Consider the following 23,165-nt stretch of genomic DNA (forward strand, 5'->3'; position numbering starts at 1 on the left):
GGTTGGACTAGATGACCTCTTGAGGTCCCTTCCAACCCTGATATTCTATGATTCTATGATTCTATGAGATACCGACAGCTCAGTACGGAGCCTGAGCAAAATTCTCTGCAAAATAGCAAAAGCTGTTTCCTCCCAGAGGGAAGTGCAAAAATGAGTCCCCAGAGGAAAGCAGCCTAGACAGAGTGGGCTATGTGCTATGCAGGTAGATCTGCTGAGGGAGATGGTGGAAGTACTAACATCTCCTTCATCTCCCGCACAACCAAGGACATAGGAGCTCAGGAAATCCTGGGTCCGGAGCAATAAGGACATATTACTACATTATTCACCGGTGTGGTTAGTAGCAGCTGCCCTGGATGCAGCTATCACAGTATTCATTCTCTCACAACCTTCCTGTGCCGTTGTTTCCCACTAGAAATCGGACTCCCCCACGGGTCCAGCTGCCAACGGGCAAGGAGAAGGACTGGTGGTGCGGGTCTGTGAGTAACTGAATGAGTGCAGTGGGTAGGGTGACCAGACAGTAAATGTGAAAAATCGGGACGGGGTGGGGGGTAATAGGAACCTATATAAGAAAAAGACCCCAAAATCGGGACTGTCCCTATAAAATCGGGACATCCGGTCACCCTAGCAGTGGGGTGGGTTCGGCCCCCAAGGCCAGATCCTCAGAGTTATTTGGGTGCCTAAATCCCACTGATTTCAATGGGAGTTAGGTGTGTAAAATATCTTTGAGGTTCTGACCCACAGCGCGCAGGGGCCTGTGGGCAGCCGAGTGCTTTCCACAGCTCCCAATGCCAAGTCTCCCTTTAACTCCAGCAGGCCCGAGTCCTTGTGCCTCGCTTTACAGTGCCCCACAAATAGGGGATAAGCCTCTGCACCGCCTCTTTCCCCACCACAGGGGCGGAGTCTGTATCTCCCCTTCCCCGCCAACAGGGGGCGGAGTCTCGGAGCCTCAATGCTTCCCTATCGCCGCTCCCGCTAAGGGGCGGAGTCCCGTTGTTTCTGTCTCAGCCCATCCCTTGCTGAGTGCGTGTGACGTCATCCCGCACCGGGGGTGGGGGGAAGCGACCCGCAGGTATCTAGTGCTCGGGGGCGGCCGCCATTTTGTTTCTGAGCGGAGACGGGTTTCGCTCAGCTCCTCGCCTGCCGTAAGTGACGAAGGTGACCTTCCCCCCCCCCCCATCCCGATCCCTTGTCAGGGGCCGGGGGAGGCCGACGTCGTGGTGGACTCGAGCCGGCGGAGCGCGACGCTGGTCACTTATCGCCTCAGCCAGGGCCGGGGGCTGCCCGAGGTGGGGTCATGGTGGCGGGAAGGGGCCGGAGGGGGATTTTAGAAGGGAGGGGATGATTCTGAGGGGGGTAATTGGGGGGGTGAAGGAGGAGGGCTCGTGGGGGGTGAGTCCTTTCTGGACAGGCTTCGCTGGGCCCTCACGCGGGTGGCCCTGGCACCTGCCCAGGTTGCAGGTAACCCCCCCGTGAGGCCCCTGCTGGTAGAACAGCCCAGACATACCCACGCCGCGCGCGGAACTGCCAGGGAGACACGCGCCTCGTACCCTGACTATGGATCGGGGCCGGCCAAGGAAGCCGATGGCCGTGGTCCTGCGCATACTGGGCCATCGGCCCTCACCGCTCTCCATCTAGCGGCCCTTAGCAGCAGCGTCCCCGGTCTCCTTGGCGGTCCTGGTAGCTCCCGGGGAGGAGGATGGCCTGTGATGGATCTGGGGCACAGGCAGTTTCGGGGGTGACTAGATTAGTGTCAGTAGCTGAGATTGCCCTAGGAAGCCGGGGGGCGTTGGAGAAATGCTGCCGTGGTGACCCTGTGGTGTCTGGGCAGCACAAACGTGATGAGTTCGGATGAGTTCGGAGGGAGGAGGGCGCAGGACTTTATCCTGGAGTGCAGCCTGGTGGGGAACAGCTGCAGTGTGCTTTACAGTAGGGCAGGGCCTGGCTGAGCCCTTGCAGAGTGAAGCTGGAGTAACAATGGGCTCCCGCGCAGCTGTTTTTCCAGTTGGCTACTCCATGATTTGGGAGGAGGAACTTGGGAATCTACGTTCCACAGCAGAGAGGTGGTGAGTTCAGCAAACTAAGCAGCAAGGGTCTTCAATTTCATCCCACTCATCTCTTCAGGGTGTAGCAATACCTCGTCTCCCTTCGCCCCATCCCCTCCCCCAGTGATGATGTGGGACCCTTGGAATTAGTGGGGTGTGGGGTCTTCCCTTTCCTTGCATGATTGGTCACTGGTTAGTACTGACTGGGTCCCTTTTTGTGTTTAATTTGTGTACACTTGATATGCTACGATGGCACAGCTGAACCATTGCAGTATTTTAGCGTAGATGCTGCCTAAACTAATGGGAAGGGTTTTTGATGGCTGTGGGTAATCCACCTCCCTAAGAGGCGGTAGCAAGGTTGATAGAAGAGTTCTTCTGTTGATTTAGCGCTGGGGATTTAGTTCAGTTTCACAACAACTCACGGGGTGTGGATTTTTCACACCCCTGAGTGAAGTCATTAAGCTGACTTAATTTTCTGGTGCACTCCAGGCCTAACAGCTGCCTCACTCTTGCAAGACTGAATTGGTTAGGGTGTGATGATAAAAACTGGAATCCTCATTCATTTGCAGCTGAATGAAGGGAAGAGGAAAATTCCTCATCCCCAAGAGAGAGAAATTGAAGTTCTCGATTATGAGGCATGGTTATAAAGAGGAATGACTTTGGAGTAGGGAGTGGAGGCAAAAGGTGAGGGGATATATGGGGGAATGGCTTCTCCCTGAAAATATAGTCAGGTATGCGCTGATTCTGCAAATGCTTATGCGTGTGCTTAACTTTACTACCCTGAGTAACTTCATTGAATTCACTGGGACTACTCACAGTAGTAAAGTTAGCCATGTTTGCAGGATTTAGTCTGTACTTTTTATACCTTTTGATTCATCCTCTCTTGTAACACCGTGCTTCCTGTTCTGTTAAAAACTGGTGATAGAAGTGATTTTTTAAAATCTATTTGAAAAAATTTTGGTAGTAAGGATTTTTTACCATTGTCAGAAGTCAAAAAAAGCGAATTGATCTAATTAACAACATTCTGATGTTACTTAGCAATATTCTTTGTATAAACTTCAGAGTTAAGAAATGCTTCCAGGTATGAAGAGAGACAAGTCAGAATTGCTGATATAACTGTCAATGATCAGTTTCTGAAATGAAAGGTCGTTCACTTGCCTTCTCATTGCAGTCTTATTCAAGTATGATGATTCTAGTTTTATACTTCAGTTTTAGAATCTCTTAATATACGGTGTGAGTTATTAGCACGCTTTGTGTGTGTGTGTGTGTGTGTGTTTATTCCACATTTTAAAATATGTATTCAGAAGACTCCTTTGGATGTACAAATGGACTTTGATTTCCTGATTGGATAGCTATTCCCTAATTTTTTTCTGCTTGTTAGTAGTGCCATGTGCCTGTCTCAACAGTCGCTACATGGAACACTTGACAGCAGAAACTCTGTATCTGCTCCTGCACTTCTTTCTGGTAGAGCAGCCAACTTAAAAAACACCTGCATAGTTCTGTGCTAATGGAGTTTATGAACTGTGGTTGGTATGGATTATAGTATTGCGGTGCTGCATATTTACCTAGGCATTGGGTTCAGGTGCCACAAGTACTCCTGTTCTTTTTGGGTTCAGAATGTGATTCTATAGATAATTCTAAAATCTGACTCCGTGTTACAATTAGATTGGCGAAATAAAACTGTGCAACATCTTAAAACTTATGTTCTGAATTAATATATATACAGTCACTGGTTTATCTAGTAGTTACATATAAAATAATGTATAAAGAGCTAATTGTATAAGCGTTGTTATAATGTGGATTTTATTGGAAAAAATGTTTGAAGACTGTTTACTTTTGAGTACCCATGTTAATATACAGCACCAAAAACAGCAGTTACAAGCATACACTAGTTTATGGCATAAAGTTTGAAAATAAACATAACTTCTATAAACTTCAGTTCTGTGTAAATAAATATTTTAAAGAAAATGTACATGTTATCTCAGTCTTTTCCTTTGCACCATACCATTGTCTGTTCTCATTCCTGTCTATTCCTCACTCTCCTCAAAAGGACTGACTTAAGGGTTCTCTCACCTTCCTCGTATTAGTGAATTGGAGCCCGGAACAATGAAAAATGTATTCTTTCACTTTATTTTCTCAAGTGAGGAGGTGGCTTTCTTTTCTTCCTCTTCACAAAGCATACTGATATGGATGTGAGGCCTGAAGCTAGCATCTCCACCTAGAGTGCTCCTATGAGCCCCTACTGGTCAATGACGAGGAAACCATATTCCATAAAAAACCGGGAGGAGGCTTGTTGGCTTTTATGGAGGCATGAGGGATAAATCTGGGCAGTGAAGAAATTCTGTATAGGACACTGATGATTCAAGGCTGCATTTTGATTGGCCATGTTGCCCTTGGTGATGTCACAGGTGTGCATGACCTCTGAGTGGTTATGTCATAGATACCTTTTCTTTTTATGGATGTTGGAGCTAAAGAAACTAACAATATTCTCAACTGAGGAAAAGATGTAAAATGAAAATGAGTTTTCAAGGTAATTGAGTCTCATAGGTTCAGGACTTTAAAGATTATCAGTGGCTTGATATGCATCTGGAAATGAACAGGATGACTTGAACAAGACTTGCAAAGACTTGAACAAGGGTATAATTTGCTTCTAGTGGCGCACCCAATTAAATTGTTGTAAATAATAGCTGTATTTTGAAGCAGCTGGAGCTTCTGGATGGCCTTTCCAAGATAGTTCTGGATAGATTGTTATAGTAGTCAAGTTTAGAAGTGACAAAGGCAGGATAATTGTCTATTAGAGAAAAAAATGAATTGAGCTTCCTGACTCTGTACAATGTAATTACTGCTTCTAGAGAATCCAGCAGCTCCAAGGCCTCTAATAAAAGAATCTGCATATTTAATCCATAATCTGTTACTAAAAAGATATAATTTGTGCTGCTGCTATCCATTTTTTAGCCACACCTCTGTTCATTGGCAAAACAAAAATTCTCTGATCCTTCTCATGTAGATTGGTCCCTTATGCAGTTCTTGTTCTAGAGATTTTCCCAAAATGTCCTCATTGGAATAGTTTTGTTCCATCTTTATTCGAAGACTGCTTTTATTAAGCAAATTATTTTTTTCAGTCACTTGAGTCATCACTTAAGACAAATGTCAGTGTAATCATAAAATGTAAGCTACTGAGGGAAGATAAATTAGACAACTTATCCCTGTTTTATTTTTCCTTGTAACTAATTGTAACAAGTTTAGGGCGAAAAAAGATTTTTGTACATATCCAAGTCTTAAGAAGTCAGGAAAAAGAAAAAACACAGAGCATTTATATAAAACAAGTAAGTTATTTGTGGAAACATTTACTCACGTCTTCCACATTTACTCAACCCTGAGTTTTTTAGGATAACCTGTTTTTCCAGCCCTTACCACACCTTTCCTCATTTTACACTTAGGAGAGTATTCTGTCTGTCTTGAAAAAGCAATGAACACTTGCACTTTGTGCTGCCTTCCAAGAATTATTCTCTCTAGATTCTAATTCTCCAAAATAAAATCTCATCACAACCTCTTGAATTGTCGGCAAACACATTTTTTTTTCTGTTTTGTCACCGACTACTTTCTCTTTGGAAGTTTAAACCCCAATGGAATATCAGACTTGTCCTTGTGGGTTACTTTGACATGACTGATAGGTTTTTAAATCTTCATTCATCCATGCTCTGTCTTCAAAAAAGACTAGACCAGGGGTAGGCATCCTATGGCACAAGTGCCTAAGGCAGCACACAAGCTGATTTTAGTGGCACTCACACCGGTCCGGGGGGCTCTGCATTTTAATTTAATTTTAAATGAAGCTTCTTAAACATTTTAAAAACCTTGTTTACTTTACATACAACAGTAGTTTAGTTATATATTATAGACTTATAGAAAGAGACCTTCTAAAAACGTTAAAATGTATTACTGGTACGCGAAACCTTAAATTAGAGTGAATAAATGAAGACTCAGCACACCACTTCTGTAAGGTTGCTGATCCCTGGACTAGACACTAAATTAACTTGAAATTGTTACGCTTAATCAAATATCCTGCAAGCAAGGCCCCCCTGCTATATAATGTAGTGTTTCTTTGTGTCACAACTAACAGCCCACCTCTTACTCAGTGTTCCCTTAGCAGTTTGATATTACCTGTAGTTTTGTAAATAACACTTTTTAAAAGTCCTTAGTGGTTTGTGTTCCATAGATCTTCCTTAATTTGCATAGTGATGAAAAACATTGAATTTTTGAAGTGGATTAACTAGGCCAGCAGAAGCTTTCCTGTCAGCGTAGTAGCATCTTCACTAAAACACTATAGCAGTACAGCTGTAGCGCTGTACGTGAAGACAAGCTCTCAGTGTAGGATTGAGGACTTAGTCTGTAACCATTTTTGTGTCATGACAGCACAGAGTCCTAACTACACCGCTACCCCGATATAACGTGACCCGATATAACACTAATTCGGATATAACGCGGTAAAGTAGCGCTCCAGGAGGGCGGGGCTGCGCACTCTGGTGGATCAAAGCAAGTTCGATATAACGCGATTTCACCTATAACGCGGTAAGATTTTTTGGCTCCCAAGGACAGCATTATATCGGGATAGAGGTGTATATATAACTCTTAGGATATGTCTGCGCTGCTGTAAGGTTTCCTATATAGCTGCTCAATGCCGGCAGATGAGAGCTCTCCCACTGGCATCATTAAGCCACCCCCAATGAGCGGCGGTAAACTGTGATTTCTGTATGAACTAGCCTGTTGAATCTGGATTAGTCGACTGTATCATTTCTGTGTATACTAAAATATAACCCTTCTTTCCCTTTAAATATTTTTGTGACAGATGCGACATTCAAAACGAAGTCATTGCTCTGAGTGGGATGATAGAAAGAGCTGGGATCAAGGAAAGCACAGTGCTCCCCATAAACGCAAAAAGAGGTCCCACAGCAGTGTACAAGAAAGCAAACCCTATAAATCACATCATCTTGAAGTTTCAGACAGGTAAAAGATTCTTTGGATTACCAATACTGATATCTCTAATTGTAACTAAAATTAATTTAAAACAAAAAATGTTTTGAGCAGACAAGACTGGTAATTCCTTTAGGATTTGGCTCATTATTTGCCAGGTTTAAGAGAGAATTTGTTTTACTGATACAATGATCTAAATTATTTAATTGCGAATCTCTGATACAAAATATTAACATGTAATCTGTTTCTGTGAATACCCACATAGCAAGGATTATATTGAAATACAATACGTATTCAATTTCAAATAAAATGTTCCTCATGTATATGAGGATAGGGGAAGGAGGTGAAGGTTTGCTGTCTTAGAACATTTCATAAGAGGGTAAGTATGGGTTAGATTGCTTTCATTCATTGTTCAGGTGTCTTTTCTCGCTTTTTTTTTTCCTTTAAGAGGGGATATAGGTGTTCTGTGTCCTTCCTTTGAGAGAGGAAGACCATATTTTAAAGAGCTCATCAGTTTGCTTCTAAAATAGTAGGGGTGGATGTGCGGCAACATGAGATGCTCTTTTCCTTGCTCTGCAGCTTTCATGGCCCCTGCTTTCTGAGGGGAGAGTCTTAACCCCAAAAATCTCTCTGGTTCTTAGTGTGTTAATGCAGAGTACTAATAACAGGAGTAGTTCCCTTTTAGATTTTTCAGGGTGGCAAATTGGTTTTAAGTTTTTGTCTTTTCTGCTTGTATGTTTTAAGAACATGGAAGAGGATCATTGGTGTATGCCAAAGAAAGGGTGGGCTTGCACTTTATCTTTGATTTTTGTATGTTTTAAAGAGAGATTGAATTGTTGGAGTGGAGTTATGCCAGCTATTGAGACAAATATTTCCTATTTGGATCTGGATTTCTTGTACAGGTTATTCTGTTTACACAATTCCAAAGTAAGGTAATATGTTAGACAGATGACTTAACCAGCACCCTCATATAAACTAGCCTGAAAATCTCTAAATGTTTGCTAGTGGGGGAGATGTTGTAAAGCAGAATTTTGCTGTAAATAAAAATGCCATAAATGTTCAGATAAGCATTAGCAACTCAAGTAATTTTTCTTGTTGGAACACAAGTATTTTTAAAGTGGAGAAAATTCACTTTAAATGTATTTTCTGTTATTACTTGGATGATAGATCCATAAATGAGAGAGATCATCATGACCGGAGATATGTTGAGGAATACAGAAATGACTTCTGTGAAGTATATGACCACAGGCATTATCACAGAGACGATGAAAAGAGTCACCATCACCACTATAGCAAATCCTCGGGTCGGAGCAGGAAAAGTAGTCATAAAAGGAAGCATAAGAGACGACATTGCTCCAGTCACCATTCACATTCGGTATGAGTAATTTTTAACTTTATTATTAATAGATTAGTTATAGACTTCTTAACTGAATGTTAAAACTTCAATTCCTAAGCCACAGGTACTTTAGACAGGTATATTTTATATATAAAGGGTTCATAGCTGAATCTCTTCGCATGCGTGTGTGTACACACACACACACACACACACACACACACAGAGATTCAGCTATGAACCCTTTATATATAAAATATAAGTGTGTGTATATATATACTTTAGATGAGAATTTTGGTACATAGTAAACAGATTTTTTTCTCTAGTACTATCATTAGTACTATTTTATCCAAGACTTGGTTTCATTGGAAATATCCTTTGGCCAATAGTTAGGTTACTGACATCCTCTAAATTCTGTTCTGGAAATGAATGCAGGCTCCTTTCCTGCTTCCCAATGCAACTGTCACAGTGTGGTCAAACAGCTATTTTACAGCAAGTTTGAGACCCCACTGAACTCCAATACTAAAAAGAATTGAAATATGTACCCTTGTATTTAAATTTAATTGATAAACATGACATGCAACTGATGCCTGTAATGTGTTAAGAGAGACACTTCACTTCCATACCTTGCTTCTCGCATAATTTTGATCATTCATATGTCTGACTGATGGCTGTTGAATGTTTTATTGAAGATTGGATAAGCATGCTATCTGAATTTTTTTTTTTTTTACTGTGCCCATTTGAATATCTTCAGCTCTAAGTTTTATGATTCTAAGTATTCATACTTCCCCACTCTTTAGTAGAAGCAGAAAGATGTGTTAGATTATACACTGCAGTTCAAGGGCTTTTGGAGTAAATTTTTCTCTTGTTTCTCTGAATATAAAAAAAAAGTAATATCGCTTGATAAATTTTTTAATTTCTAAAACCATTGTTTTAAAACCTTACTGGTCAGTCAAGGAACTCTCCCCCAGTTAAAAGTCCGTATATATACCATACAATAAAGATTATTTTTTCCTGTTTAATAGCAAGCTATTACTAAATAATGACATTGCAGTCTTAATCTTAGTCTTCACTTAAACCAGTGTTTCAGAGACAATTGTGTTTTTGTTTTCTGTTGCTTTATCACTTGAAGTATTTATCTGAAAATCTGTTCCTTGCCATGTTTTTCTTCTGTAACATAAACTGTGCCCTGTGAATTTCTGGGGACTGAATTTGAAATTGCTCCTGCCAACTGTTCGTGGCCTGGTGCGTAACTGAATGCCTGAATATCTCCCTGCTGAATGAATTGCGTATTCTGCCCTGAATTCACTGTGATATATTGATTGGCTGGACGATCTTGGTGCCGTTTCCAGAAGAGTCACCGAAGGAAAGGATCCAGGAGTGTAGAGGATGATGAGGAGGGTCACCTGGTCTGTGAAAGTGGAGACGTACTAAGAGCAAGATGTATAGAACATTTTTCAACACTTTTTTAAAAAAAGCTTTTCAGCAGAAACTCTGTTTAGAATAGTATGTCAGAGAAGGGGGGCTAAAGAAATCTTCATTGTTCTTTGTTTTGTTCTTTTGTGCTTTTTTGTTCTTTTGCATATCTTTTCTGTAGAATTTAAATACTGTTATTCAAAAGTTCCAAAGTAGAATTTGAAGCTTGAGATTAGAACAAGAGATAGTTCTTAGCTAATTGTTTCCATGACACTTGTCCAATAACGTAACATATTCAAATGCTGAGATTTAAGTTTAATTATGCTTTTATAATGGCACATTTTAAAATCTTACATTAATAACATTAATCATTGGTTGAGTTGGTCAGTAATTGTTCTTGTGTTTGTTCTTTTTAGATGAAATTATTGCCACATTAGGGGAAGGGGCATTTGGAAAAGTAGTGGAATGCATTGATCACAATATGTAAGTATGTTAGTCATCTTCTTAAGGGCATTGTCTCAACAAAACCCCTTGGTTGGGATCAGAAATGATAGTCCAAATGTTATATTGCTTTGACACACAATACAGATTCAGATAAAATGTAACATGTCATATATTCTGAGAAGGAGTCTTTGGGCTTATCAGTATTGAAGGGACATCACAAACCTGAAATCTAGTCACACTTTAAAAATAAATGTAGTTTCAGATACTGGTGCACCTGCTGCTGAGTTTGCCCGTCAATTTTTGTGTGGTTCTTCAATTATATTTTACTATCTTTTAACTGTTTTCTCTATCCCGTTGCTATGCAAAAGATGCACACAGCACTTAAAACATTTGGGAAACAGTGAAACTGTGGTTATACACAAAATGCTGGCCAGTGCACAAAGTAAGCAAACTGAAAAATATATGAAAAAATATTCCTGGTTATGGAATATATCTTTGTTTTTCTGTTTCTTAGACAGCATAAGCTTGTTCTGTGATCACATTTCCCTTGGAAAATGTCTGCTAGCAGAGTGTTTCCTTCAGAAAGAGGCCAGTTTATAATATTTAACACTACTTTTAAAAAAGTACAGTACAAACATCAACTAAACAGCAACTCCTCATTAATTGCCAGGCACAGATAAGTATTATTATCTCTACATCACAGATGGGGAAACTGAAATATAGTAGCACAGTCCTTCATTTCTTGTGCTCCCACAACTCTTGTTGACTTTTGGGGGTGTTGGGTATGCAAGGGGATGCAGAATTAAACTCGGAGAAATTGCTGTAGATAAGGCCACACAGTGAGTGAGCCAGCATTATTATTGTTGAAGTTACTATTCAAGAGTTTGAGACCAGAGTTTCTAGCTCATGGCAATTTATTCAGTCCACTAGATCACAGTGGTTTTTCAACATATCCATCAAACCTCTTATGAACACACAATAAGACAATGTCCTTCTTCCTCATAGAATATTATGATGTTTATCAAGGAAATGGCATATTTTTTTGATCAAAACATTCCCCTCCTTCCTTCTGTGTGTATTGGATCATTTCAACAATCTACTTAACGCTGCAGATTAAAGTAATTAACCATGTGTTTCGTATCTCCCATTCCACTAACATTGTTATCGTTGATTTCTTCATCTCCTTTTGATGGTTAGTTCATGCTGTCATTTGACTAGTCCTTTTCAGGATCTTGGTGTCACATCCTGAATGATTTTTAAATCATTACCATTCAACTAATCAATTGGAGAGACCATATTATCTGAATGAGAGAGAGAGGGTGAATTGCTTGGATCTGTGCTCAGTTTTAAGAAAGACAACATTACAATTAGGGCTGTCGATTAATTGCAGTTAACTCACGCGATTAATTGTGATTTAAAAATTAATCACAATCACAGTTTTAATTGCAATGTTAAATAGAATACTAATTGAATTTTATTAAATATTTTTGGATGTTTTTCTACATTTTCAAATATATTGGTTTAAATTACAACGCAGAATACAAATGCAGTGCTCGTTTATTTTTATTACAAAGATTTGCACTGTAAAAATGATAAACAAAAGAGAGAGTATTTTTCAGTTCACCTCAGACAAGTACCGTAATGCAATCTCTTTATCATGAAAGTGCAACTTAAAAATGTAGATTGTTTTTGTTTGTTTTGTTACATAGTTGCACTCAAACACAAAACAATGTAAATCTTTAGTGCCTACAAGTCCACTCAGTCCTACTTCTTATTCAGCCAATCACTCAGACAAACAAGTTTGGTTACATTTGCAGGAAATAATGCTGTCCGCTTGTTTATGTCACCTGAAAGTGAGAACAGGCATTCGCATAGCATTTTTGTAGCCGGCATTGCAAGGTATTTATGTGCCAGATATGCTAAATATTCGTATGCCCCTTCATGCTTTGGCCACCATTCCAGAGTACATGCTTCCATTCTGATGACGCTCGTTTTATTAAAAAAAAAAATCAAATTTTGACTGAACTTTTTGGGGGAGAATAGTATGTATTCTGCTCTGTTTTACCTGCGTTCTGCCATATATTTCATGTTATAGCAGTCTCGGATGATAACCCAGCACATGTTGTTCATGTTGAGAACACTTTCACTGCAGATTTGACAAAATGCAAAGAAGGTACCAATATGAGATTTCTAAAGATAGCTACAGCACTCAACCCAAGGTTTAAGAATCTGAAGTGCCTTCCAAAATCTGAGAGGGATGAGGTGTGGAGCATGCTTTCAGAAATCTTAAAAGAGCAACACTCTGATGTGGAAACTACAGAACCCGAACCACCAAAAAAGAAAATCAACCTTCTGCTGGGGGCATTTGACTCAGATGGTGAAAGTGAACATGCGTCGATATGCATTGCTTTGGATTGTTACCAAGCAGAACCCGTTCTCAGCATGGAAGCGTGTCCTTTGGAATGGCGGTTGAAGATGAAGGGACACATGAATCTTTAGCACATCTGGCACATAAATATTTTGTGACACCGGCTATAATGGTGCCATGCAAACGTCTGTTCTCACTTTTAGGTGATGTAAACAACAAGAGGGCAGCATTATCTCCTGCAAATGTAACCAACCTTGTTTGTCTGGGTGATTGGCTGAAGTAGGACCGGCTTATAGGCTCTGAAGTTTTACATTTTTATTTTTGAATGCAATTATGTAACAAAAAAAATCTACATTTGTAAGTTGCACTTTCATGATAGAGACTGCATTACAGTACTTGTATGAGGTGAATTGAAAAATACTGTCTGTTTTTTACAGCACAAATATTTGTAATCAAAAATAAAGTGAGCACGGTACACTGTGTTGTATTTGAAATCAATATATTTTAAAAGGTAGAAAACATCCAAAATATTTTAATAAATGATATTCAATTATAGTTTAACAGTGCAATTAATCACGATTAATTTTTTTCATCGCTTGACAGCCCTAATTAGTGTTAACATTATAAAACGAAAAACATGCAGATTTATCAAATTATAATAGTGGGAAACATGCCTTTAATCTAAAAGTAAGCTAATTCTTATACCTTATCAAAGTTAATTTTCACTGCTGCCAGCTAGGACATTCGAAAACAGCAAGAACAATGTGGTGTATATTGCAGAGAAACTTTTTTGCAGTACTCTCCCCTCTTTGGAAATGAAGACCCTTGTTCAATATTTTTGTCACTGAGACTAGACTTCTGTAACACGTGCTGCTTGAGGGGAGATCTTGAGGCCATCTGGAAACTGATGCTAGTGTAAAACCTAGCTTCTTGCTGATTAACCAGAGCTCCTGTTAAAAACCATATAATGCTTATCCTGCCTTCAAGTGCTAAAATTAAATGCCCCAAAACGAATCTGCAATTCTCAGGTGTCCACAATCTTCCAGTGTCCCTGGTGGTCAGGGTGTATTTGAATTTTAGATGTTTGTTTGAGAACTAATATAGTTGATCTTTTTTTCGAAGGAGAGGAATGCATGTAGCAGTTAAAATTGTGAAAAATGTTAGTAGATACCGTGAAGCAGCCCGTTCAGAAATACAGGTATTGGAGTATTTAAACACCATGGATCCCAGCAGCACGTTGTAAGTATAAACATGGAATATAAACCAAAGAGTTAAGGATTTGCAAAATGAGCCACATATGAGTTGAGTATTCACTTTACTTTCTTTTCTTTTTTAAAGCCGCTGTGTCCAGATGCTGGAATGGTTTGATCATCATGGTCATGTTTGCATTGTGTTTGAGCTGCTGGGACTTAGTACCTATGACTTTATTAAAGAAAACAGCTTTTTGCCATTTCATATTGGTGACATTAGACAGATGGCATATCAGATTTGCCAGTCTATAAATTGTAAGTAAACTTAATGTTTTTATTAATATCTGCATGCATATCTAAAAAAATTTAGGAAATTTATATGTGTGTGTGTGTGTGTGTGTGTATATATATATATGTGTGTATATATATATTGATTTCCATTTTCTCCTTCTCTTGTAGTTTTACATCACAATAAGTTGACTCATACAGATCTGAAGCCTGAAAATATTTTGTTTGTGGAGTCTGACTATGTAGTAAAGTACAACTCTAAAATGGTAAATTTACATCTTTTATTTCAATTCCCATTGGACTGTCCTTACCACCACCTTTTATTTTGGTCTTTTAAAAATTAACTTGCCATGTTTAAAAGTTATAGTGATAAATAAGGTTGTCTTTCCTAGCTTCCATATGCTCACTGAGATGTGCGGTCTTTCCTCTTAACAGACAAGATTGGTCTGATTTTAACCAAACAATCTCTAAAATGGCAGAACAGTATCCTCTGATAGTTCACACATGGCAATGTTACTTATTGAGGTTCTGGGGGTTCATAGAGAACTTTTGAGCTAAGAACTGTGAGTTGAACTTATGTTTTTCCTGGCAACAAAAGTCCAGCATGGAGATACGGTTTCACTGTCTTTTTAAGAAGTAGTTGTTAGGTCCTTGCTCAAGAAAACTTAATATTGAGTATTGTGCCAGTTTTGCCCTGCATCTAATCTCCCATTTTCAGGGAATCTTTTTAGAAAGTTGTAGAGACACTAGTGATGATGCCTCAGATGTACTTGACCTCTATCAATTTGGTTATGATGTGGAGAACAGTTTGGTGATGTCGGTCAGTATTCTGGCAGTTGACAAGGACAAGCGTCCATGCTGTTTTTTCTGTATCTGCGAGGTGGTATGCCAATGGGCCCTGACCAGGGATGGAGAGGGTTGCTTTCCATTCTTTTCTGAGAGAGACCCAGAGCGTAGCATTAGGATAACTGCTTGTCTGCCTAATAGCTTTGCCATGTAATATAACATAGTGTTCTGTTATGTTGCCCCTCCTTTTTTAATGTGCACAAGCTGCTTGTGGAAATAGTGAGGTAATTTGGGCTATGCTACCCTTGATTTGTGGATGAGATCCAGTTCTGTTTCAGTTTCTTTAGATCTACAGTGGTTTAAGTTACTATCTCTATCAGCATGTACCAAAGATTTTGGGCATGGATAAGGATCTTCCTGGATAAGAGGTGTAACATTAAGGGTAACAAACAGAAGAAAGGACAGAAGTACAGTAATATGTGCCTTCTCTATTGAGTTTGCATTTTGTCACTAAGGTTCGCAATTTCTAGCAGTTTTGCCATTTTGGATCATCTATATTTGAATGTTCAGATAACATAATGAGTAAGAGGGCTTTTTTACTTGCATTTTAACAAGAAGGTTTTGTAATTTTATTTTGGATGTAGATTTTGCCACAGCTATCCATGCCTTGAGTTCTATCCAGATTGACTTGCTGTTATGCACTATACAGAATGTGGCTGCCCACTTAGTCAGGAGAGCTTCTCCCAGAAAGCATATTATCTGTGATTCAAAGATTGCACTGGCTTCCAGTTAAATTAGAGTTAATCTCAAGTTGTTGATCTATAAAAACCCTCTGTGGTTTGGGTCATACATTCTTTAGAAACCACTTTATGCCTCATAAGAACATAACATAAGAAAGGCCGTACCGGGTCAGACCAAAGGTCCATCTAGCCCAGTATCCTGTCTACCGACAGTGGCAATGCCAGGTGCCCCAGAGGGAGTGAACCTAACAGGCAATGATCAAGTGATCTCTCCCCTGCCATCCATCTCCATCCTCTGACAGACAGACAGGCCAGGGACACCATTCCTTACCCGTCCTGGCTAATAGCCACTAATGGACTTAACCACTATGAATTTATCCAGTTCTCTCTTAAACTCTGTCATAGTCCTAGCCTTCACAACCTTCTCAGGCAAGGAGTTCCACAAGTTGACTGTGCGCTGCATGAAGAAGAACTTCCTTGCATTTGTTTTAAACCTGCTGCCGATTAATTTCATTTGGTGGCACCTAGTTCTTATATTATGGGAATAAGTAAATAACTTATTTATTTACTTCTGTTAGTCTCAAAGGTGCCACAGGACCCTCTGTAACTTTTCCTTATCCACTTTCTCCACATCACTCATGATTTTATATACCTCTATCATATCCCCCCTTAGTCTCCTCTTTTCCAAGCTGAAGAGTCCTAGCCTCTTTAATCTCTCCTCATATGGGACCCGTTCCAAACCCTTAATCATTTTAGTTGCCCTTTTCGGAACCTTTTCTAGTGCCAGTATATCTTTTTTGAGATGAGGAGACCACATCTGTACGCAGTATTCGAGATGAGGGCGTACCATTGATTTATATAAGGGCAATAATATATTCTCAGTCTTATTCTCTAGCCCCTTTTTAATGATTCCTAACATCCTGTTTGCTTTTTTGACCGCCTCTGCACACTACGTGGACATTTTCAGCCTCATGTCTGGTTGGTTGGTTGAGTGTATTGGGACATTCTAGCATAAAATATTAAGATATGTTCAGCGGAGGCAAAGCATTTTCAGCAGCGGATGTTGATTTTGGAATTTCCATTTATGCATATGTGCACATGCACTGAACTTCAGTGCAACAGAGCCCATATTTGCTGACTTTCAGGACAAGTTGCAAAGCTTGTTCCTTTTGCTTTGTGTATTATGGGAGGAAGTGCTGTTTTATAGGGCTGGGCTGGAAGTTTATCATGTCATTAGGTCAACTGGAAACCTATAGGTATTTTAAAATTATGTGTATGAACCTAGAACTTTAAATAAGCATGTCTATTAAGAAAATGTAACACGTTTGTATTTTGATTGTTACAGAAGCGGGATGAACGCACACTAAAAAACACAGACATCAAAGTTGTAGATTTTGGAAGCGCAACTTTTGATAATGAACATCACAGTACTTTAGTGTCTACAAGACATTACAGAGCTCCTGAAGTTATCTTAGGTTAGTAGAGACTTTCAGGCCTTCTCATGTATGGGATCTTGTTCCTTAACTACTATTCACTCCAGAGCATCATCATTTTCCATAAACTGCTCTAACTAGTTGTTGACAGTCCTAATTATTTAATATATGGTCCTTTCTGCTATTACCATGTAGTACAGGGGTAGGCAACCTTTCAGAAGTGGTGTGCCGAGTCTTCATTTATTCTCTTTAATTTAAGGTTTTGCGTGCCGGTAATACATTTTAACGTTTTTTTAGAAGGCCTCTCTCTCTAAGTCTATATTCTATAACTAAATTATTGTTGAATGTAAAGTAAACAAGCTTTTCAAAATGTTTAAGAAGCTTCATTTAAAATTAAATTAAAATGCTGATCTTACGCCGCCAGCCTGCTCAGCCCGCTCGGTGTGGGGGGGGGTCAGGGCAGAGTGCTGGGTGTTGGGGGGGAGGGGGACTCGAGGTCAGGGCAGAGGGCTGGGGGGGGTGTGTGGAGGTGCAGGGCACAAGGCTGGGTGGGTGAGGGTTCAGGGCAGAGGGAGGGGTGTGTGTTGGGGTGGGGGGGTGCAGGGCACAAGGCTGGGGTGCTCACGGCAGGGGGCTGGGAGGGATATGCCCTGTTCCACCCCCTTCCCCAAGGCCCATCCCTACCTCTCTCTGCCTGCTCTATGGAGCAGTGAGCACGCTGCGCTCGGCTCTGCTCCTCTGGGAGGAGGAGGGGCCAGAATGCACCATGTTGTGGGAAGAAACGGGGGAGAGGGGAAGCTTGGCTGCCACAAGACCAAGCTTCTGCCTCCTGTCCCCGCAGGGGAGAGCAGTGGGCAGGGGAGCGGAGTGTGGCGGGGGGCTGGGACCCCCCCCACCGCTCTCCCCTATGGGGGCAGGAGGCAGAAGCTTGGTCCTGCGGCAGCCAAGCTTCCCCCCTCCCCCACTTCTTCCCCCAGCGTGGCGCTTTTCGGCCCCTCCGCCCCTCCTCCTCCTCCTCTCACCGGGCAGGCAGCGTGCCACTCAAAATCGGCTCACGTGCCGTGTTTGGCACGCATGCCGTAGGTTGCCGACCCCTGATCTAGTAGGTTATGATGGCTTAACCTATTAATAGCTCAACAAAAAGCCGCTTTCTTATTCTTAACTCTTCCTTTCCCCACCTATGACCAGAGAGGTGTTAACAGGCCATTTCACCTTGAACAGCCCCTTGAAATATATGTTAACTACTTGTGCTAAACCATCTGTTCTGCCTTATATTTGGCTGTGACACTCTGGGTATGACTACACTGCAATTAAAGACCTGTGTCAGCAGGCTCAGGCTATGATGCTGTAAAATTGTAGTGTAGATGTTCGTGCTCAGGCTGGAGCTTGAGCTCTGGGTCCCTGTACATGCCCCAGCCCATACATCCACACCTCAGGTTTGTTGTCCCGTGGCCCGAGCACTGCAAGCCTGAGTGACCTGACGTAGGCCAGCCCCCAAGCATTTAGTTGCAGTGTAAACATAGCTGCTGAGTACATTTTCCAGACCTGAAGAAGAGCTCCGTATGGCTTGAAAGCTTGTTTCTCTTGCCAACAGAAGATATTATCTTGGTCCAATAAAAGATATTACCTCACCCAACTTCTCTCTCCTGGGACCAGCATGGCTACAACAATTCTACACATTAAAAAAAACTGACAGTTCTCATTTTTTTTCTAGCCAAATTCTGTTTTCTGTACTGTCAAAATGATTCAGGGAGAGAAAAATTGTAAGGACAAATGGCTTAGGAATTAGGCAAACAATAGGTAGAGGTTGATTAGTAACTTATACAGTTTCAGCCTAAGCTAAAAATTAAACATGCTTTGGAATTTTTGTTTGTCTTTTGTAGCGCTGGGGTGGTCACAGCCCTGTGATGTTTGGAGTATAGGTTGCATTCTAATTGAATATTACCTTGGTCTTACAGTATTTCAGGTATGTATGTTAAGCAGTTATGTACCATTTTATTACGGGCTCTTGACTTGATTTTCTAATGCCATCTACTTAAAAGAATGTAAATATAAGAGGCATAAAATATGTTTGCAAATTTAAGTATTATAATAGAAAGTGTAAATAGTGATACATTTATATACAATGTCTTACAAAATATAAAGTACACCTCTGCCCCAATATAATGCAACCCGATATAACACTAATTCGAATATAACGCGGTAAAGCAGTGCTCCGGGAGGGCAAGACTGCGCACTCTGGCGGTTCAAAGCAAGTTCGATATAACGCGGTTTTACCTATAACACGCTAAGATTTTTTTTTTTTGGCTCCTGAGGACAGTGTTATATCGGGGTAGAGGTGTAGTCATCCTTTTTTTAAATCCCCTTAGCTTTTATAACTTTCTCAAGCAAAACACCAAAAGTTTTACATAATTTATTTGTAGATATGGTGATTTATAGGGAGGAATGAAGTAGATAGAACTAGGTTCCAGTAGTCTTTTGGCTGATGTTAGTTTCAAAAAATTAATTCAGATGAACATGGTGAATTGCTAGATATGCCACAAGTCCATAGACTTTGTAGTGTTCTTATATTGCATATGATCAGAAGAGTATAGGGGCAATTATACAGTTGAGTAGGAGGAGATAATGATATTAAAAGGCTTCCTGTGCTTTCAAGAACCTTTGACGTGGCAGTTGCATGTCTTAATAGGTTAGAGCATGGATGGAGTGAGTACCTCTAGATTCTAATCAAAACTCGGTCACTGACTTACTGAGTGATCTCAGGCACATCACTCATTCTGTCTGTCTCTCAGACTATACATCAGTAAAATGGTTATAATAAGAACAGGTATTTAAGCTTAATGTTCATGAAGGATGAAAGTCACTATAAATTTAAATTGTTATAATACAGATCTACTCAGAAAATTCTGTTGTCTGCAGTATCTTAAACCAAATTTTGCTGCTAAAGTGGGTACATATTAGTTTCCTAAACACTGTCTAGACTATAAAAAAGCTGATAAGATAGGAATAATTAAATGTGTATGTATGATCTTGTTTAGATTATAAACTTTTGTTCAGGGAACACTTTACTCTGATTGGAAAGTATAGTGTCTACTTACAGCACTGCATACCTGATTTTTTGGTAATGTGTAATGATTCTGTGATAAAGCAATGGCTGACATTTGATGTGTAGAATAAGTATACTTAAGTGGAAGGGAAGAAATAGTGTATAAATTGTAATGACTTTTTTTCTACAGACACATGATAGTAAAGAACACTTGGCAATGATGGAGAGAATGTTAGGGCCTCTACCAACTCACATGATTAAGAAATCAAGGTAAATATGGTATTGGGGGAGCTAATAGCAACTCCTGTATTTAGGTTGTGTAACACTTTTGATTCTTGTGACCTTTTTAGAGAAAACCTAATGTTTCTCTTGCTGCAGTACTTTGAAATTCAGCAGAGTGAAAGTCCTAGAGCCAAAGAAGTGCTATAAATTCTAAACTGTGCTTAAGCAGTGAGATGTTTGTCTAATTTGTGCTGAGGAATTCTGGACCATCCAAAACAGCCCCTGAAAATCTAAATTGTGCAAGTGATTATCCAGAAGACCAATTCTTAAGTCCATCAATAACTCACTAGTCAGAAGATTTATTGTACTTTCCAACAGTGTTTAAAGTGCATGCAAAATTTGGGTAGCAGAACTGGGAGGGAGATAGCTGTAACATCCCAAAATTTTCCAACACCTAGCATTGTTGAGAGCATAAATAGAGATGGATGGATTTAGTGAAAAAGACTTCACAGTTAAGTCTTTGAGATGAAAGAAATCTGTTCTTATGTCTATTGGGGCAAGTCGTCTGGGTCTGAGGACACTCTTGTAACTGGTGAGGTGTGGAAGTGGTGTGGGTCTGCTGAATAGTGGGTCTCCAGATTTCCATTACTTGCATCTGAAGAAGTGAGGTTCTTACCCACGAAAGCTTATGCTCCCTATACTTCTGTTAGTCTCAAAGGTGCCACAGGACCCTCTGTTGCTTTTTACAAATAGCACAAAGGTTACTCCATTTGTGAGACTAAAGAAACAGACATGGAGTAATACCAGTACTTTGGAGTTGTCTGGTCTGGGAAGGAAAGATTTCTTCCCCACAACACAACAAGCACCTCCAGAAGACAGGCTTGGATGGTTGGGCTATGAGTTGTGCCAGGATTTAAGCTTTAGACAGCCTCTCTGCAGATTCAGGAAGATAGCACTGTTAGTTACATTAATTGCTTACTTGCTTGGTTACTTTTACAAATAAGTTTCAAAAGTTATTTTTCGGAATGAATGCTTACATTTGGCAGAAACTGAATAAGACTCCTGCATCATCCTCCTCCTCCCCCCCCCTCCCCCCTCCCTCCAAATCATCCTACTTGCTGTCGACAAGTGCATTTGTCAAGCATTTATTTGGACCCAGTAGCTTTTAGGTGTTTGGGGAATATAGTCCCTGAAGACTTTGATAATATTCAGTTGTACTAAGAATTTGATTTTGACAACTTTTTTCAAAAACTAGAAAGATTAAATGTAAGAAACCAAAATTATGATACAAGACTAACAAAAGTTATAAAAATCAATAAGGCTGACATCCTCTCCGTTACGTGTACCAGTCTAAGCTGAAGACAAGTCACTCTCTTCTTTGAAGCTTCTGGCTCTCTAACTTGTCAGTAGTGTAAATATAGTTTAAATGTTTGCTTTTAGTGGTTTGAATGCCAAGGAAAACAAAGTAATTAACCTGCTTTGTCAGTATTCTGATATAGCAATAGATAACAGGTTTTCTCATGTATGTATGTTAGCTGGAAAATAAAGGTTTTTTGAATCCAAGTATAGAGGGATATAGAGTATACATCATTTTTATGGTGTTTCAAAATTACTTAGAAAGATGTAGATATTTCCAAGATCAAACTTGCAAAATATTGCTTAATAAAACTCTTTCTATGCAGAAAACGCTATTTTCAGCATGACCAATTGGACTGGGATGAACATAGTTCTGCAGGTCGATATGTTAGGAGACGTTGTAAACCATTAAAGGTAAAACCCAAAGCCATCAATTTCCTTCTCAGCTGGATTCATATTTGTGAAGGATCTATGTAAATGAATTTTTCTTCTTTCTTTCAGGAATTAATGCATTGTCATGACTCAGATCATCAGAATCTATTTGACCTTGTTCGCAGAATGTTGGAGTATGATCCAGCCAAAAGAATTACCCTTGATGAAGCCTTGCAGCATCCTTTCTTTGACTTGTTAAAAAATAAATAATTCAGAGATCTTGTGTGTTTCTCCGAGGAGACTACATAGACTGTGTCAGTCAACAGAGCTAGTGTGAGATTTTTGTAAACTTTAATTTATTTTGTACAGTTAAGTTTAAATATTTCCACATGTTTTGAATCACTGCCATGTTTATCTTGTTGATCAGTTATGGTCTTAATCATGGATACCAAAATGTAAAAATTAAAAGTAATTTTCATTTTTTGAAATAAGTTGCAGTTTTTTAAACTTGTTGGCATACTAATATTCTTTCACAGATAGGTCTAACAAATATCACCTTTTTCTTTAGTTTGAAACAAGAGTCCATGTGTTTAATCATTAGTTAAAGTTTAAACGATGCTGGAAAAAAACATTGCATATATACCTAACATTAGGTATGTACCCATACATTTCTGTATGGAGACATGTAACATTATAAACTAGTATCCTTTACATATTTCAAATATTTTACATGCAGTTTAATTTTAGAAGCCCTTAATTGTTTTTTGTTTTTCAGTTTCAGTAGGTCTTACTGTAACCTTGCTATTTAATACCTACTGAGCAGTAATCTTCTGAACTATGGTTAATGACCATTGCAAATCTAAAGAGAGGGGAGCGTACATTTGCGTGGGTCACTTTTTACCAAATGTTTGGTGTAATGCACATGTGCATAAATATAATCTTGACTAGTCTGAATTCCTGGAAATTTCTGTTGGCCCTGGTGCCCATACTACCAAGTACTCCTTGGTTAAGATGACAGTCTACTAAGAGTATCACTGGCACTTCCGCTTTATGTTTGTTGAATCTCTAAATACCAATAATTTCCTTAGTAAAGTGCCTCACGGTGAGTGTTTTTGTGGGACTCTCCTGCTCTCCCAAACATTAAAAACCTGTCCCTTT

General features: G+C 39.8%; 1 protein-coding gene across 7 annotated transcripts; it reads left to right on the plus strand.

Moving 5' to 3' along the window:
- Positions 1 to 1,039: 1,039 nt before the first annotated feature.
- Positions 1,040 to 22,498, plus strand: CLK4 (CDC like kinase 4). 7 transcript variants are annotated; one of them, XM_034779165.1, is made up of 13 exons: positions 1,040 to 1,142; positions 6,889 to 7,046; positions 8,181 to 8,388; positions 9,699 to 9,789; positions 10,179 to 10,245; positions 13,697 to 13,813; positions 13,913 to 14,079; positions 14,224 to 14,318; positions 16,924 to 17,053; positions 18,895 to 18,977; positions 20,248 to 20,327; positions 21,962 to 22,049; positions 22,137 to 22,277. In XM_034779165.1, the coding sequence occupies exons 2-13, from the start codon at positions 6,889 to 6,891 to the stop codon at positions 22,275 to 22,277; spliced, it is 1,425 nt and encodes a 474-aa protein (XP_034635056.1). In that variant the 5' UTR covers positions 1,040 to 1,142. The 7 variants fall into 7 exon arrangements, with proteins under 7 accessions (XP_034635056.1, XP_034635055.1, XP_034635057.1 ...); XM_034779164.1 differs by having other exon boundaries at positions 1,048 to 1,286; positions 22,137 to 22,498; XM_034779166.1 differs by having other exon boundaries at positions 1,056 to 1,155.
- Positions 22,499 to 23,165: the final 667 nt, after the last annotated feature.

Source organism: Trachemys scripta, chromosome 8 (assembly GCF_013100865.1).
Source record: "Trachemys scripta elegans isolate TJP31775 chromosome 8, CAS_Tse_1.0, whole genome shotgun sequence".
NCBI classification, from domain to species: Eukaryota; Metazoa; Chordata; order Testudines; family Emydidae; genus Trachemys; species Trachemys scripta.

Bases quoted from the DNA above. Each gene is read 5' to 3' on its own strand.
- CLK4 (XM_034779165.1), top strand. From the start codon at position 6,889: ATGCGACATTCAAAACGAAGTCATTGCTCTGAGTGGGATGATAGAAAG. The intron at 13,814-13,912 runs GTAAGTATAAAC...TCTTTTTTAAAG, and splicing joins ATGGATCCCAGCAGCACGTT to CCGCTGTGTCCAGATGCTGG. The intron at 14,080-14,223 runs GTAAGTAAACTT...CTTCTCTTGTAG, and splicing joins GATTTGCCAGTCTATAAATT to TTTTACATCACAATAAGTTG.